The sequence below is a fragment of the Sinohyriopsis cumingii genome, chromosome 13 (genome assembly GCF_028554795.1).
Source record: "Sinohyriopsis cumingii isolate HCF-2022 chromosome 13, ASM2855479v2, whole genome shotgun sequence".
Lineage (NCBI taxonomy): Eukaryota > Metazoa > Mollusca > Bivalvia > Unionida > Unionidae > Sinohyriopsis > Sinohyriopsis cumingii.
In genome coordinates, this window is record NC_142973.1 from 3,617,368 (window position 1) to 3,636,868 (window position 19,501).

Consider the following 19,501-nt stretch of genomic DNA (forward strand, 5'->3'; position numbering starts at 1 on the left):
ACTAATTATTTACTTTAAAATTATATCTTATTTAAACAATTAAGAAATAGGTTAGCTCACAGCTTGTTCTTCTCTCTACCGTTTTAACTTTAAATCTTATATTTATTGGAGTTCTAATTTGTTTATGGCTTGTAAGAAGTAATTATTAAAATGCTGAATATATTGCACGTTTAGTACTAAAGTGACTACCGTTTTGAAATTATCTTCTTGGTAAACCTCGCATAGAAGTATCGTCCCTTAATGTACTCTCGACGAAGGAGGTAGTTGACCTAGAACTTGTGTTCTGCAACATACGTCTGGTATAATTTATAAGTTTTGCAAAGGTGCGGCATTACATTTATTGTAGAAAACTTTAAAATGACGTAATTCGATTTTATTTTATGCGTGTAAGCACAGATCGCATGGGGTACTGTAATAATATTTCCAGCCAATCATTCAAAGAGGGCGAAATATTTGCTGTCATCGTTGACATGATCGAATGCTGGTCAGTGGTAGATTCTGACCAAATTACGGTCTGATTCGGACGAAATTACGGACTAAGTAGGACCATATGATATATTATAAGAAAATCAATTAAACACCTGATTTATTTTAGTAATTTTTACTGACTGCAAACAAAGAGACTAAAAGGTTGATTTTCAGCTCATTGCATTAGATAATTAGTATAAACTTGGACAGTAATAGGCATAACATAACATGCGTTCAACATCGATTATTTCAGTGATACGTTTAATTTTTAAAATTTGATTCTTCATACCTTTAAATGGCAATTGTTCACTTTATTTGGACCTTTATACATCCATATTCCTTTAGAAGGTCATTATTTTCATACGGCAAAATAAATGTTAAATTATGTGGACATTTGACTTGTGGACGAGATCACAGAAGTCTGACGTTTTATCAATAAAGTACGATGTAATCTCTGATAACAAGAAATCACCTTATCGGTACTATAAATTAAATTTTTAGTTCTGGTAAGGTGATTTTGTGTTGTCAGAGATCTCATCATACTTTACTGATTAAATGTCAGACTCCTGTGACGAGATAAATCTAAAGGTGTGATGCAGTAGAATCAGGACTGAGTGTTGGTTGCTGTGATGTGAAATGAAAATTACACATGTTAATAACCAGATTCATACTACCCTATATTTTGACAGTTAGGCTCTATGTGCTTTTTTCTTTACCCAGTTTAGTACCTGACCACCATTATAAAAGTCCATAGTGATCGATAATTTTAGTCTAGAAGTTTCTTGATTACAGTTAAGGTGCAGAGCATTCAATAGTCAGGACTGAATACTCTTTGGTTAAACTTAATTAGTATTAAATTGGTAAACAGTGACTTAGATTTAATTTAAGATGAGTAATCAAGGCATTCATGACCTGTATGACTTTGCTATAGCTGAAAATCAGAACCATATACGAGTTTTCGGATGTCAGTTTTGTCTGTTTTATAGCATTTATGTACATGGAGGCGACCCTTTTTCCCATGCAATTTAAGATGGTCTTTGAGTGCAAGCACAGTTGTTAACAAAGTAAACAGATGAAGTGCTAGGGAGGCTTGATGACACTGAGGTCGTATGCTGAGAAGCAGACCACATCACTCGTCAGCTGAAGTTATGTGCCAGCAATAATGGAGCAGTTTTGTTTCAGCATTACTATATTATGAAATAGCATTATGAAATAGCATTATGAAATATCACTATTTTAAATAGCAAACTGCTTTCCTCATGTACAGTGTACAGTTTCAGTAATAATTACATAAAGTTAAATAATAAGTTTTAAATTCAGATAATGGAGATAAGTTAGAGTACTTGCTGTTTATAAGATTTATTTAGGAAGAATTCTACATAAATCTGTTTTAAAAAAGGCATTAACATATTAAGACCAGTAAAAAAAATAAAACATTAACATAACGTTACCAATACATATTGATTAAAACAAATTAACTTTGTGGCCACTGTAATAAAAATTAACAGATGGTGGTTTAAACAAATATTATTAAAATGTATTTCACCATACGACGTCTACGAAATTAGGAGAAGGTACCTGCTCATCATGTCTGGAAAATAATGAGAAATATAATATTTTAGGCAAGTATATATGTCACATTTAAATCCAAGAAGAAACTTTTTAATATTTCACATGGTATGAATTAACGTAACATTTGGTCTGAATTGGCCCATAATCTGCGCTGGATAAACCAGGTCTGAATCAGACTGTTACACAAGATGAAGTTAACCTACATTTCACTATAAACAAATTGTAGACATTCACAAATACTTCATTACAGTATTTTTCTTTCCCTTTTTTACCAGCTGTACAGTGATATGTGGCAAGTTCTCATCAGCAGTTATGAACTATTGCAAATGTTGGCTTCAGCTATCAAACACTCATTTTTGGCATTGCAAAAGGGACACTATTGATAACATAGGCTTGCATTGTACCAATGAAGCAGGGGTGAAGCTAGACTTGAATTTTAGGGAGAAGTGATTTCTTCTTTTGGACAGAGCTGGAAACAAGAGCTGAACAGAGAGAAGGGGGAGCAAAGCAAGACATGCAACATATATATAAATATTTCAAGTAGAAAATTTTCTGAGTTCTGTCTATATTATAAATACATTTGGTGCATGATTTAAAACTATCATATTCATATGCAGTGTATTTTGGCAATATGACTTGAAAAGAGAACAACAGAAGCTATACACTAATGAATTTCAACTAAGTAGATTATAGCATTGTAATTGCAAGTTAGTGCAAATGCTTTATCAACTACCTTTAATCAAGAACTTTTCTTGTTATTTTCTTACTTTTCTTCAACTTACGAGCACTCATTTTTCGCAGTCATATGCTTGCATTTTACCACTTAAGACAAGTTGACTAACTTGCACAGTTGAAATTCTGACCTCTTGCCAATATCCAGCTAATTTTTTAACTTTTGGAGGTCACATTCAGCAACTTATAACTTGCATTGCCATAAAGGAGACATCCAAACTTTTTCACTACGAATGATTTCATTGTCCAGGAACCAGCTGTTTTGACACACTTAAGAACTCGCTTTCACCTTTTCAGAAATATACTCTGTTGACATCTTCACTAGCCAAAGTTCCAATAATATAACTCAATCTACAACTTGGTGTATCAAGCAGATCTGTGCTTTGGGTCTGTGAATTTCACTGGATGCAGCGGCAAGCCACTGCGTACAATCAAAATTAGGTTGTTCATATTTGAACACTGTTCCTACCTGGACCAAGTAACATAAGGTCAGAGACTTATACTATAGACCTAGATCAGATAATAAATTTAAAAAACTTATTATTAACTTTCAACTTTTAATGACTCTTGTTGGTGAAATACAGTCATTATTGCTTGAAGTTAAAGCTAATGAAAAATATAAGTTAAATCAGAAACTTAACCGGTTCGGTTTGATTTAGCTGGAATGGTGAAATTTAGGTAGGATAAGTTAATATTTTATTAAGGTGATCCTTTGGGTTAAGTGCAAAAAAAATATCCTAATGTTTTGCCCAGAGAGCAAGTTTGCAAATATGAACAAGAGAAGAGAGTTAAGAAAGTACCAAAAATGCTGGGAAAATGCAATGGCTGAAGTATGACCCAGAAAGGGCTGTGATGATGTGGACTCTGTGCAAGAGTATTCAGAGAAATATGAATTAATATAGGGTATTTAATGTGTTGATGAGTGTAAAATCCTGCATAAATCATCCAGGAATAACACTAATGATGGTGCTCTTTAACTCGCAAGACATCAAGGATTATAACGTAAGAATTGCCATCAAGCTGTGTCATGTAGCTGGACCAAGAAACATGAGGCCAGGGACAAGGCTTGGTGGACCTAGATATGATGATGAATCAGATACAGAAAGTGAACGTGAACATTAAATTTTCAACGAGTCTTGATTGTGAAATATAGTTACTGTTCGGAGTTGAGCTGCATTCTCTTGAGAAATGGGACAGATTGATACTTTGCAGAGAATTTATTGGCTACTTATAGTTATGGTTTCTTGGGTGCTGTTTTCTTGTCTAGTTGCAATGATTTTGAAGGTTATATGCTTCCAATTGTCTTGATTAATGCCCAAAAGCTCTATGAAGAAGAAGGTAATTTGCTGTCATGGCTTAGTTCGGAGAAAAAATTCTCAAGGTGAATCATGCGGGGGTAGAGTTGTGTCCCAAATGGCATTTTATTCTTTTTTTTCTTCTCAGGGTTTTAGGTATTTATCAGGATTATTGTAATTCTAGAAAAATTATAAAGATAGAACAGATTCCTGTTCTTCAACCATTAACTGATAGATTTGGGATTTTGTAACATTGTTTCCCTTACAAGAAACACGTCATTCTGTGTAGTGAATGACTCTGTCTTTTGTACCAAGCACACCATAAATCTGAAATAAAATTCAGGCCTCAACAGTTAAAATAACTTATAAGATTCTGTTGAAACATTTGAGGAGAAACCATTCAAAAATTTCTCAAGAACATGTTTTAGGCACAAAATATGGTGACTACTTAAAAAAGGTGTCAGACTTGATTGATTTCATAATAGATACAGCTAAATATTCTGGTGTATAAACTGTTCCATTTACCCGTATGTACGGATGAGTGTAAAGTGTATTTCCATTTAACCGTGTGTATGAATGAGTGTAAAGTGTATTTCCATTTATCCATGTGTACAGATGAGTGTAAAGTGTATTTCCATTTACCCTTGTGTATGGATGAGTGTAAAGTGTATTTCCATTTACCCGTGTGTACGGATGAGTGTAAAGTGTATTTTCATTTACTCCTGTGTACGGATGAGTGTAAAGTGTATTTCCATTTGCCCGTGTGTGCGGATGAGTGTAAAGTGTATTTCCAATTACCCGTGTGTACAGATGAGTGTAAAGTGTATTTCCATTTACCCATGTGTATGGATGAGTATAAAGTGTATTTCCATTTAGCCTTGTGTACGGAGGAGTGTAAAGTGAATTTCCATTTAGCCTTGTGTACGGATGAGTGTAAAGTGTATTTCCATTTACCCGTGTGTACGGATGAGTGTAAAGTGTATTTCCATTTAGCTTTATGTACGGATGAGTGTAAAGTGTATTTCCATTTACCCTTGTTTACAGATGAGTGTAAAGTGTATTTCCATTTACCCATGTGTATGGATGAGTGTAAAGTGTATTTCCATTTAGCCTTGTGTACGGAGGAGTGTAAAGTGTATTTCCATTTACCCTTGTGTACGGATGAGTGTAAAGTGTATTTCCATTTACCCGTGTGTACGGATGAGTGTAAAGTGTATTTCCATTTACCTGTATGTACGGATGAGTGTAAAGTGTATTTCCATTTACCCGTGTGTACGGATGAGTGTAAAGTGTATTTCCATTTACCCGTGTGTACGGATGAGTGTAAAGTGTACTATCAGGGATCAAGCTATGCTTGAATTTTATGGCAAATTGAATTTTCCAGTTGCTTGTCAGGTTTTCATTTCTTTATTGTTTATTCATTTTCTTTTGTAATCAAGATTGTGTCTTAGCCATAATAGTCCTACAGCAAAATTAAGTTGTATGCTAATCCTGATTTTATTAGTGGGACAGCAAATTTTTAGCCAGGACTCCATATTTGTTCAGAGTGAAAACCCAGGCCTCAGTCATTAAACAAAATTTTGACAAAAGTTATTAGAATCCCTATTTTTATGTTCAAATTTCATTTTTTTAAAAGCTGAAATGTAATGTTTTCAGCGTTGGCATCTCTTTGATGCCTGGTGTATGGGATTGCATCTAAAATGTGTTGCTATCTGGGATCACATCACATGCAAACAGGGTTTCGTATAGTGGACCATAATAAAGACAGAGTACAGCATATACAAACTTAGACTTAATAAATCAAAAGGTTCTTAATCACATTTTGTGTATATTTCCAGCTACTTATTTTATTTAAAACAATATGCCTGTAAAAATGTAGTGTGTGCAGTAGGAAAGAGTTTCCTATGCATATGAGGGTAAATGGGACTTGGAGCAGACAGTGGAACTATCAATGTGAAATTTTGATTTACCATAGGGAGGAGGAGAGGTCAAACTAAATTTAGGCCATGGTTTGGGAAATGGTATGATTATTGGAGGGATCAATAACTGACAAAAGGTTAGAGACCTGCTGTTGATCGGCACATGTATGGTTTAATTTTGCTAATTGATTTTAATTAATAATAATGCAATCAGGGTTTCTCTTTTGGCAATGTTTTTGCTGTAAATGGCATTTTCAGGATGATTTACCCTCTAATTAAAATTCACTGCATCAGTCTGAAAACACAACATGATTTTATTCAAACCTGCTATTTAAAGCAACTATTTTAATGATAGAGGTTTGACTTCCCTGAGGTGCCACATGTCAACAAATGACACATTAAGCATAATATGTAGGCTATAGACTGTCAGGTAGACCTCATGTGCAGATTGAATAAACATTTTCGAATGACTGGTCTTCATTGGCAGAAGTGCAAGCAAAGTTGGCCCTGATTTGTTCTACTGAAAATAGTAACAGCTTGCCAGACATAAAAAAAATCAAAGGTGTGGGTTGGAATCATGTCCAGACCAAATTAGGTTGTCAGTAATGGCATCTCTCAGTATAAAATGTGTTTCTCAAATTGATTTGGCATGATGTAACCTTATATGTGTTGATGCATTATTAAAGAAAACACATGCTTCCCATCTTTGATAACCAGCCTCAATGGTAGATTCTATAAAAATGTTTGGGTGCAATGATCTCTATTTTCAGAATAGGGCAAAGTTGTTTAAATAGGGAGAAATAAATGAGTGTAGACAGTTCAAAATAATCATTGTACACTTCAGTTTTTGTATATTTTCATGTCATGATAAAATATGAAGACATACTAATAAAACTATTAAAATATTAAAACTTCATATTTTACTTCACCACAGCTGTTTTATAACATGGTACAGTATTGTATAATGTAGCAACCTAGAAAATAAGTTCTAGAAATGACATTATTACAGATTTTGAGTCAAAATTCCACAGTCTGAACTAGTTTGATGAAATTCTGAAAATTCAGTTTGTTAGCAGTAATCAGTAGAAGAAATAACATACACCCTGATCTGCCAGTGCATTATATGACTGTAGATCAGGTCCTCCATCTTTGCTGTTGAACTTTTATGCAAGTATACATGGTACCTATACTGCCATTTAAATTCACAAAATAAATGGTTGGGTATTCTTGTTTCAAACCCCAATTCACCCGTGTAAAGGCCCATTATATAGGCCCATTATAGATGGTATTAAGTTTGTAGGCTGTACATGTCTCTATTTTTCAATATGATTTTTTTGTAGTCCTGGTCGGCGTTTAATGATGAACAATAAGATGGAAGATTTGACACCAAAAACACAGGGAATAGATCTAACCTTTAGGAATGTCACAGTTGCTCAAAACTCGAAGGTTATTATCTCCAGTATCAGTGGACATGCCAGACCAGGGGAGTTGTTGGCAATTATGGGACCAAGTGGTATGTAGTTTTTTCTTTCTTATTTTGTGCAACAGTATTTACTTTATATTGCATTTAAAAAAACATTTTATGAAAATTATGTGATACTGCCTCTCCATGCATGCATGCTGGTAATTACTTTATCTTCATTCATTGATTTAATGACTATTTGACATTTTACAGTCTTCTGATTGTTTTAAGGTGCTGGCAAGACAACATTATTAAACACCTTGGCTGGAAGAGTACCAGTGGCATCAGGGGAAATAATTCTTGGTGGACAGTTGCTTAACAAAAGACTGAAGAGGAAGATAGCCTATGTGCTTCAACAGGACATTTTTTTTTCAAACCTGACTTTACGTGAGACTTTGACTGTAAGTATCTGACTTGTTCATATTGCCAGTGTTGTTGTGAATAGGTTGCTAAGGCCATGGTTTAGCTGTGTTGACACAGAGCTAACTTGGTGCAAGAGTTCAGCAAGCAGTCACTGATTTTTGCCCAGATAAAATACTGACATGTTTGACTGTCTAGTGTACTAGAAAAGGGCTGACATGTTTGACTGTCTAGTTTACTAGAAAAGGGCTGACATGTTTGACTGTCTAGTGTACTAGAAAAGGGCTGACATGTTTGACTGTCTAGTGTAATAGAAAAGGGCTGACATGTTTGACTGTCTAGTGTGCTAGAAAAGGGGTGTCATGTTTGACTGTCTAGTGTACTAGAAAAAGGCTGACATATTTGACTGTCTAGTGTACTAGAAAAGGGCTGACATGTTTGACTGTCTAGTGTACTAGAAAAGGGCTGCATTTTGGAAGATTAGTTCAGGATCTGGCTTCTATTCAGCTTCTGTCATTACCTGTTATCTACCATTGTTTCTTCATTACCTGTTATTTACCATTATTTCTTCATTACCAATTATTTACCATTGTTTCTTCATTACCTGTTATTTACCACTGTTTCTTCATTACCTGTTATTTACCATTGTTTCTTGAATAATTTCTAACATTTGTTAAGCTGATAAATGTTTGAAATCATGGATTTATTTACGTTCCTTTCTGAGGAGATTTTGCCTTGTGCATTAATGTTTAGAGCATTGAACATTGCTTCCCCGTAGAAGTTAGCAAGTTCATGCCAAAAATAGACAGGTGAATGAAGCTCTAAATTTTCAGTTGCCAGCTATGCTATTTTAGTTTAACTGAATGACCGTTGGAACATTTTTATCATCTTTGGCAATTTTCAGATGTTGCCAGCATTATCAGCTTTAACCAGTTTTTGCAGCATACACATGCTTCCAATGTTGAAACATTTTAGCGATTTCTGGACGGTAAGAAGCTCAAAAAGTGCTTCTGATTATGTGTATGGATGCTTAAGAGGGTTAGGGTTAGGTTTATTTAGGCACATTAGGTTTATTTTGACAATTAAATTTGATTAGAACAATAATGCTTTTTTAGAAGAAGTCAGTAACATATTTTTGAGGGTTTTTTAAAAATCCATAGAGGATGATGGGGATGTGTACTTCTCCTGGATGGATTTTCATACTGACATGGGTTTTCACTAAAATACTTCTTGTGACATTGGTCCTTAATGAAAAATGGTTCCTGTCTGACAACATTATGGTCATGGTGGCCATCTTGAAATCTTGTTATTGCTGCTTCTTCTGAATGACTGGTCTTACTGAGATTGAGTTTTCAAAAAAGACTTATTATGTCTAGTTGGTCCTAAATGAAAATAATGCAGATGTTGTATCCAATATGGCTGCTGATTTAGCCAGCTTGAAGCTCTTGTTATTGCTACTTCTACCGAATGACTGGTCTTTTTGAGATGGAGTTTTCACCAAAAGACTTATGATGTCTAGTTGGTTCAAAATGAAAATGGTTCTGTTATTGCATTCAATATGGCTGCTGCTTTGGCTGAAATTCATGTTACTGCTTTTCCTCCTGAGCAGATATCAGCAGGTGAAAATGGTGGTTATCTTGGCAATATTTGTATTGCTGAACAATGTCCAAGATGGTTTCAACACTTAGCATATAAAAGGAAGAAACATTCTTATCTTGGATTTCTAGAAAAGAAAAAAAAATGTCCTGCAGAGCATCAGTCCTTTGAGGACTTGTTTTCTTAACTTCTTGAAAGCATGTACATATTTTCCCAGTTCAAAGCTGGGACAGCCATGTTACATGATACTTGAAAGCATGTACATATTTTCCCAGTTCAAAGCTGGGACAGCCATGTTACATAATTCTTGAAAGCATTTACATATTTTCCCAGTTCAAAGCTGGAACAGCCATGTTACGTGATTCTTGAAAGCATGTACAGATTTTCCCAGTCCAAAGCTGGGACAGCCATGTTACATGATTCTTGAAAGCATGTACAGATTTTCCCAGTCCAAAGCTGGGACAGCCATGTTACATGATTCTTGAAAGCATGTACAGATTTTCCCAGTCCAAAGCTGGGACAGCCATGTTACATGATACTTTACTCATATAGCCTGATTTGTGATCCATTCTTAGTTTATCACACAGCTCAACCTCCTGACTTGTTACAAAGCCAGAAAGCACAAAAAAGAGATTATTGATACATAGTCAGCCGGTGTATATGCTTTGTGATATCTGGTCTTTAGTCAGCAGGTGTATATGCTTTGTGGTATCTGGTCTTTAGTCAGCAGGTGCATATTCTTTGTGGTATCTGGTCTTTAATCTGCAGGTGTATATGCTTTGTTGTTTCTGGTCTTTAGTCAGCAGGTGTATATGCTTTGTGGTATCTGGTCTTTAGTCAGCAGGTGTATATGCTTTGTGGTTTCTGGTCTTTAGTCAGCAGGTGTATATGCTTTGTGGTATCTGGTCTTTAGTCAGCAGGTGTATATGCTTTGTGATATCTGGTCTTTAGTCAGCAGGTGTATATGCTTTGTGGTATCTGGTCTTTAGTCAGCAGGTGCATATTCCTTGTGGTATCTGGTCTTTAATCTGCAGGTGTATATGCTTTGTTGTTTCTGGTCTTTAGTCAGCAGGTGTATATGCTTTGTGGTATCTGGTCTTTAGTCAGCAGGTGTATATGCTTTGTGGTTTCTGGTCTTTAGTCAGCAGGTGTATATGCTTTGTGGTATCTGGTCTTTAGTCAGCAGGTGTATATGCTTTGTGGTATCTGGTCTTTAGTCAGCAGGTGTATATGCTTTGTGGTATCTGGTCTTTAGTCAGCAGGTGTATATGCTTTGTGGTATCTGGTCTTTAGTCAGCAGGTGTATATGCTTTGTTGTTTCTGGTCTTTAGTCAGCAGGTGTATATGCTTTGTGGTATCTGGTCTTTAGTCAGCAGGTGTATATGCTTTGTGGTATCTGGTCTTTACAAAGATTTAAGTTGTTTTATATGCTTTTATTGTCTAGTGAAGTCCAAAGCAAAGTCATTCATGATAAAATAAGAATATAATAATTGCCTATTTACACCCTTTCCAAGGGTGCATTGACAATAGCAAACAAGTATGGCTCAAGGTTTTGAAGAATCACAAGTCTTAAAGATGAATACAATATGCAAGGATAATTGCTGGTTACTTATTAGATTTTATATTAATGACATAATGAGTACTTTATTCATTTGACAGAAATATTATCTGAAGCTTAGCAGATTGTTTATAGCAATGTCTGAGTGATAGCAAAAAGAACCATGACTAGCAATATCTATAGAATTACCTTTTACCTCAGACCTTAGGTATCATTTCAACTCTCCAAACAACCAGTTTGCTCAGTACTTTGATATTTGCTGCCAGATGAACTTGTGTTGGAACAAATAGTTAAGAGTTATTCAGTATAATGAGAAATATTGTATTTTCACATTTTAGAATATAAGAACATATTTTCATGTGAAAAAATGGGAATGAAAAAATATATGCATTAATAATTTTCTATATTTCACTCATTAGAGTATAATAAATATGGTGTATTAGTGTTGTATTTTGAAATCTTGTGAATATTTTGCAATCAGTTTTTGTAATACAGTAAATATTGGCACTTGAAACAAAGGTTCATAGTCTTGCACCTTTATCACTCGGAGATAAAAGTGCATTTGGTCACATTAATATCAATGGTATTCAAAATAGGATAAGGTATAGATTATTAATTTGGCAACTGTGGTATTCAAACTAGGATAAGGCAGAAATAATTAATTTGGCAAATGTTGTATTCAAACTAGGATAAGTTAAAATAATTTGCAGCTATGGTATTAGTACTAGGATAAGGTATAGAAAATTAATTGGCAACTGTGGTATTCATACTAGAATAAGGTATAGAAAATTAATTGGCAGGTGTGGTATTCAAACTAGGATAAGGTATAGAAAATAATTGGCAGGTGTGGTATTCAAACTAGGATAAGGTATAGAAAATAATTGGCAGGTGTGGTATTCAAACTAGGATAAGGTATAGAAAATTAATTGGCAACAATGGTATCCAAACTTGGATAAGGTACAGATTATTAATTGGCAGCTGTGGTATTCAAACTAGGATAAGGTACAGATTATTAATTGGCAGCTGTGGTATTCAAACTAGGATAAGGTACAGATTATTAATTGGCAGCTGTGGTATTCAAACTAGGATAAGGTACAGATTATTAATTGGCAGCTGTGGTATTCAAACTAGGATAAGGTACAGATTATTAATTGGCAGCTGTGGTATTCAAGCTAGGATAAGGTACAGATTATTAATTGGCAGCTGTGGTATTCAAGCTAGGATAAGGTACAGATTATTAATTGGCAACAGTGGTATTCAAACTAGGATAAGGTACAGATTATTAATTGGCAGCTGTGGTATTCAAGCTAGGATAAGGTACAGATTATTAATTGGCAGCTGTGGTATTCAAGCTAGGAGAAGGTACAGATTATTAATTGGCAACAGTGGTATTCAAACTAGGAGAAGGTACAGATTATTAATTGGCAGCTGTGGTATTCAAACTAGGATAAGGTACAGATTATGAATTGGCAGCTGTGGTATTTAAACTAGGATAAGGTATAGAAAATTAATTGGCAACAATGGTAATCAAACTAGGATAAGATATAGAAAGCAGATTTCATCCTTTTATTGAGCGTAGAGAAAGTGAAATATATCAGCTCTGTTTCATAAATTTCTACACCATATCTAAAATGAATGCATCTTTTGAAATTACATATATATCACATACAAATCAAACCATTTTGAACAAAATGAATTGTATCGAGAAATTGTCTTTTAAAATAGCCACTTTATACATGCCTAGAATAAATTGATTGAGCAGTAATAAATATACTTTTTTTAATGAGCTTGGACAAGACTCCAAGACACACAGATCAATATGAAAGAATTTCTGAAAGTTAGATTTGTATGAAGATGCTTAGAATTTTTTAACACTGATTTCTTGATATGAATAAATTGCAAATATAAGTAGTTTGCAGCACATTACAAACTCATGTTTTCCAGTTTGTTGCCATGATTCGCCTCCCAGATTATGTCTTTAAAGAAGAAAAGATGAAAAGGCTGCAAGAAATTGTGGATACTCTCGATCTCAACAAGTGCCTTGATACAAGTTTGTATCCAGAGATACAAGTATATAAATGATGTCATTGATATTGCGTCTGAGACAAGTATAAGATACATGATGTCATTGATATTGTATTTGATACAAGTGTAACATGCATGATGCCAATGATATTGTGTTTGATACAAGTATATTACAGGATGTCATTGATGTTGTGTTTGATACAAGTATAAGATACATGATGTCATTGATATTGTGTTTGATACAAGTATAAGATACATGATGTCAATGATATTGTGTTTGATACAAGTATAAGATACATGATGTCATTGATATTGTGTTTGGTACAAGTATAAGATACATATTGTCATTGATATTGTGTTTGGTACAAGTATAAGATACATGATGTCAATGATATTGTGTTTGATACAAGTATAAGATACATATTGTCATTGATATTATGTTTGGTACAAGTATAAGATACATGATGTCATTGATATTGTGTTTCATACAAGTATAAGATACATATTGTCATTGATATTGTGTTTGATACAAGTATAAGATACATAATGTCATTGATATTGTGTTTGATACAAGTATAAGATACATGATGTCAGTGATATTGTGTTTGATACAAGTATAAGATACATGATGTCATTGATATTGTGTTTGGTACAAGTATAAGATACATGATGTCATTGATATTGTGTTTGATACAAGTATAAGATACATGATGTCATTGATATTGTGTTTGGTACAAGTATAAGATACATGATGTCATTGATATTGTGTTTGGTACAGTTATATGATACATGATGTCATTGATATTGTGTTTGATACAAGTATAAGGTACATGATGTCATTGATATTGTGTTTGGTACAAGTATAAGATACATGATGTCATTGATATTGTGTTTGATACAAGTATAAGATACATGATGTCATTGATATTGTGTTTGATACAAGTATAAGATACATGATGTCATTGATATTGTGTTTGATACAAGTATAAGATACATGATGTCATTGATATTGTGTTTGATACAAGTATAAGATGCATGATGTCATTGATATTGTGTTTGATACAAGTATAAGATATATTATGTCATTGATATTTTGTTTGATACAAGTATAACATGCATGATGTCAATGATAGTGTTTGATACAATTATATTACAGGATGTCATTGATGTTGTGTTTGATACAAGTATAAGATACATTATGTCATAGACATTTGTTTCATACATGTATAACATACTTGATGTCATTGATATTTTGTTTGATACAAGTATAATATGCATGATGTCATTGATATTGTGTTTGATACAAGTATAAGATACATGATGTCATTGATATTGTGTTTGATACAAGTATAAGATACATGATGTCATTGATATTGTGTTTGATACAAGTATAAGATACATGATGTCATTGATATTGTGTTTGATACAAGTATAACATGCATGATGTCATTGATATTGTGTTTGATACAGGTATAAGATACATGATGTCATTGATATTGTGTTTGATACAAGTATAACATGCATGATGTCAGTGATATTGTGTTTGATACAAGTATAAGATACATGATGTCAGTGATATTGTGTTTGATACAAGTATAACATGCATGATGTCATTGATATTGTGTTTGATGCAAATATAAGATACATGATGTCATTGAAATTGTGTTTCATATAAATATAAGATACATGATGTCATTGATATTGTATTTGATATGAGTATAAGATACATATTGTCAATGATATTGTGTTTGATACAAGTATATTACATGATGTGATTGATATTGTGTTTGATACAAGTATAAGATACATATTGTCATTGATATTGCATTTGATACAAGTATAAGATACATATTGTCATTGATATTGTGTTTGATACAAGTATAAGATACATATTGTCATTGATATTGCATTTCATACAAGTATAAGATACATATTGTCATTGATATTGTGTTTGATACAAGTATAAGATACATGATGTCATTGATATTGTGTTTGATACAAGTATAAGATACATATTGTTTAAAGTGTCTGGGGTACTCCTGTGCATTTAGTCTGGTTCCATTATGAATTCCACTGAATCAAATATGAAACTTTGAGCCAAATCAAACAGAGACAAATTTACTGCAACAGTCATATTTCTCTAATCTTTGCATTTTTATTATTAAAAAGTCTGAGTTTTAAGGGTCTTTTTCATAAGACTTATGACCAAATCATAAGGGTCATTTCCATAAGACTTATGGCCAGATCATAAGGGTCATTTCCATAAGACATGACCAGATCATAACAGTCGTTTTCATAAGACTTATGGCCAGATCATAAGGGTCATTTCCATGAGACTTATTGCCAAATCATAAGGGTCATTTCCATGAGACTTATGGCCAGATCATAAGGGTCATTTTCATAAGACTTATGGCCAGATCATAAGGGTCATTTCCATGAGACTTATTGCCAAATCATAAGGGTCATTTCCATGAGACTTATGGCCAGATCATAAAGGGTCATTTCCATGAGACTTATTGCCAAATCATAAGGGTCATTTCCATGAGACTTATGGCCAGATCATAAAGGGTCATTTCCATAAGACTTATGGCCAAATCATTAGGGTCATTTCCATAAGACTTATGGCCAGATCATAAGGGTCATTTCATAAGACTTATGGCCAGATATAAGGGTCATTTCCGTAAATTGTAATTTTCATTTCATGAGACTTATGGCCAGATCATAAGGGTTGGCAGGTCTGTAATATGGACTTTCTTGGCACACAACTACTGATTCAAAATGTCATAACACTAGGGTCTATGTTCAACTTGATATTCATTGATATATTTCAGCAATCTGAAAACAGCCTAGCCTTGCCTGCTGAGACCCCAGAGAGGCAACAATGCTTTGATATGTTATGGCTGTAGGACCCATATTTAACTTGGTTTCCATGGTTGTTTTTTATTTCTTCTTAGTAATCATGAAATAGCCTTAAACCTTCTGTTCTGAAACTTGAGAAACTTGTGCTGAGGAGTGAGTTTCTTGTGTGGCTCATGCAGTAACAGAACAACTCAACACTAACATACCTATTGTCATGACAACATTATTCTTCAGCTTGTGGAGGAAATATATATCTCTCCACATTAGATATCTGGCAGTTATCTTATAATGAATGGACCACATAAGAGGCAGGCAGAGTGACACAGAGCCATACCTTGTTTTCCTTCAAGAGATCAAAGAAACAGGAAAATCATTCTAAGGGATGCAAAAACAGGCAACATCCCTTCCCTTTCTATTGATACTGTCAGCAATAACACCACAGTTCGGCTTCCTTTTCAGTATTGAGTTTGTAGGAAGTAAACATTTCCATGTAATGGGAGATATTGCCCTGTGGATCCATGGAGTATATAATTATTTTGAATGGCCATTAAACCCTGTTCTGTGACCCTACCTTATTATAATGTTACCCATCATTACAGATGTCCATGTAATGGGAGATATTGCCCTGTGGATCCATGGATGATATAATTATTTTGAATGGCCATTAAACACTGTTCTGTGACCCTACCTAATTATAATGTTACCCATCATTACAGATGTCCCAAGTGACCTGTACAGTGCGGATGTCTTGCAGATTAAATACAGGATTTTGCTTCAGGTTATTCTCATATCCAGAGGACAGTGATTTTCTGCTGATCATCTGTCCAGGTCAACTTTTTTATGCAGGCACAATGATTTGGAATGGAAACGCTGAGTTGGGTTGTTTATGATGTTCATGAGGGAGTTTTTGCATATGTCTGAAAAGTCATGACCTGAGATTTCATTATGGACAGAGTTGAATTGCTCATCAGAGTCATCTCATGTCAGTGACTTACAACCACCTGATTAACAATTGGCAAATAAAATCACCTGTTTCACTTCTGCACCACTTTGGATTCCTTGTCAACAAGGACATATCCATGGTACCATCTCATCATTTTATTCACTGAGGTATGGAGTTTAAAAAGCACATGAACAGGCTATGTCTCCCCAGGAATGTGCTCTGAATTATCTTTATGGCCTCTACTACTTACACATAGAATGACATTTCAGAATGGGAATTTCCATGTTGATTGGGTCTCCATGATGCAGCGACAGATATCATCCTTGGCCACCTGATCATGAGACCTTTGTAATGATTCTCTTGCATCACTGATGACTGAAAATTCGCCCACAGGATCAAGAGATCCTAGTTTGGGGAATACTCAAGATCCCATATAAGCAAATGGGAGAACACCACATGGTTTATGTTGGATATTTCCATGATGAATTAGTATCTGGGAATTTGAATCTGCATGGATGTCAACATGTCCAGCTGAAGTGACCACCTCTTGCTCTCAATTCTGGAAATGAGCAGTGTGTGGCCACTGCAGGAGTATTCATTTCCTGTCTGTTTGAGATGAATGTCAAAATCGTTAAATTCAATCATGGCAGGAGATGCTGTCTGGTATGAGCATATTCATCCTTCCACCTTCACTGTGTTATTTACATCAAAAGGCAAGGGAAACCAATTGCCCAGATCTCTGCCTTCTGGTTTGGGACTTTTTCATGTGGTATCATCAACAAATCCACATCCAAGTCTACTACATATATGGGCTTACTGAATGCCCTGCTGGACTCATTGTCTAAGTAGAAACAGTTACTCCAAGCTAAATGGTCCTTTCACCCCTCAGTTTTTATTGAGATCTGTGCTCACTGGGGTCAACTACTTATGGATTTATTTGCGACATGGTGGAGTGCTACCAACCTTTGTCGCTCTAAAGTCCCATGTCCAAAGACCTTGACAGTCAATCCTACCTCCCTGAAAAGGAATAGTTTAGATTCATATACATTCCTTTCAATCCCTCTGATTCCTAAGGTCTTGCAAAATGCAATGGAATTAGAGTCCTCTCTGATCCTGATTGTTCCACTCAAGTAGGAAAAATCATGGATAATGATCTGATAAGCTTCACAGGGGAAGGTCAAGGTCTTCCAGTACCTGCTCAAGCAACAGTGACTGCATCTAACTCATCTGATCCAGGAACTGCTGAACTTGCATATTTGGATCATGTCAAACAAGTCTTCAGATGCAAACGTTTCTCCGAACCTCTGTGTAGATTCTCTTTGGTTCATCTCCTGTATAGAACTTGCATCCTTGCCATTGTAGCTTCAACAAGCAGAATCAATAAAATTCTTACCTTGCTGGTTAATCAAACCATCAGGATGATTCATTGTCACTCATGGCAGTCCTTTCTTTCATTACTGTGCTATTTGGGGAAAGTCGGTTGCTGTAAAAACTTGTGCCTCATTATACCCTTCACCACCTGGGCATCTGCAACGAATTTGTTACGGCATAGAAGTTGTAGTGAGCCAATCCAATGTGAAGAGAGATATGGATTTGTTTACCATGGAAGTAAGGAAAAGTCGATACTGTCAACTTAGACTCAGTCATTCTGGATACAATGGGTTATATGATCAGTGTATAGAGACTTAACCCTAAGATCATATGAATATCTTGCAGCTCAAGTGATTGACAGTATCCATTAGCACATCAACTGTTTCCCTACTGACATTATTCAAGCCATGGGATGAGGGGCAGAGATGATTTTAGTAGCTGATACCTGGGAGATCCTTCATCCTATAGGGCTCAGTCGGTCCTGGTGGGCCTATAGTAACAACAAGCTACAGTACCCAGTTGTTCAGAAGCTTCACACTGAGGTGTCCACTTGACTTCCACTGGATTTGCAGAGGGAGTATTTTTACTGTTCTTGACCTCCAGTCATATGGAGTCACTGCTTTAGCTCATTTATTTTTTAAGATTTGAAGTTGCTTCACATACAATAGGGAATCAGAGATGTGGCCTTCTCTGGGGTAAGGGGATGTAACTCCCTCCACCTCTTACCTGGAAACCTATTTGAAGATGTCTGAAAATTTTGAGGTAAAATTGTTTTTTGATAATATTTACCTGATTATGATATGATTGCATCCTCTCAACCTTCTGACAGTTATATTTTAACTGAGTGAGCATGTATTTCCACTACAGTAGTAACTGAATTATGGATGAGATTCAGCACCAGTCCCTCTAGCCAATGGGAGATCACTCTTGTCTAACTATCCACCTGTATGGTCAAATAACTTTTAGCTTTTTATTGCTCCAGACTAGTATAGGAGGACTTGAGTTGCAAGGTTGTGTTTATCCTCTCAAGGTATTATGAGTGGGTAAGTATTATTGAAAAAACATTTTACTTCAGAAAGTTTTTCTTTATGGTTTTGTGAAAAATCACATTTTTTGCAGTGCTTAATTATGTGAAATGGGGACAGTCCTGTTGTTCACATAAAGTGTTCATTGTTTGTGGGGTCTTATAAAGATTAAGTAACCACAAAATCCCTGAAAATGACTATCCCACAAAAAGTTGTCATTGTGTGGGGTTTAATGCCATTTTTCATGGTGGCCAGTATAATTGGTGGAGTAAGAATCAGGGAAAACCCCAATAAGAACCACCAACCCATGGGAACC

At 34.9% G+C, this 19,501-nt stretch overlaps 1 protein-coding gene across 1 annotated transcript in view; it reads left to right on the plus strand.

The window, feature by feature from the left end:
- The first annotated feature begins 256 nt into the window (after positions 1-256).
- The window catches only part of LOC149784857 (uncharacterized), a 75,443-nt gene continuing 56,198 nt past the window's right edge, over positions 257-19,501 (plus strand). Inside the window, exons 1-4 of the mRNA XM_089978431.1 lie at positions 257-323; positions 7,327-7,499; positions 7,680-7,849; positions 12,907-13,012. Of these exons, the coding sequence (XP_089834557.1) occupies positions 7,343-7,499; positions 7,680-7,849; positions 12,907-13,012 (433 nt within the window). The 5' untranslated portion in view covers positions 257-323; positions 7,327-7,342. The remainder of the gene's footprint in view (positions 324-7,326; positions 7,500-7,679; positions 7,850-12,906; positions 13,013-19,501) is intronic.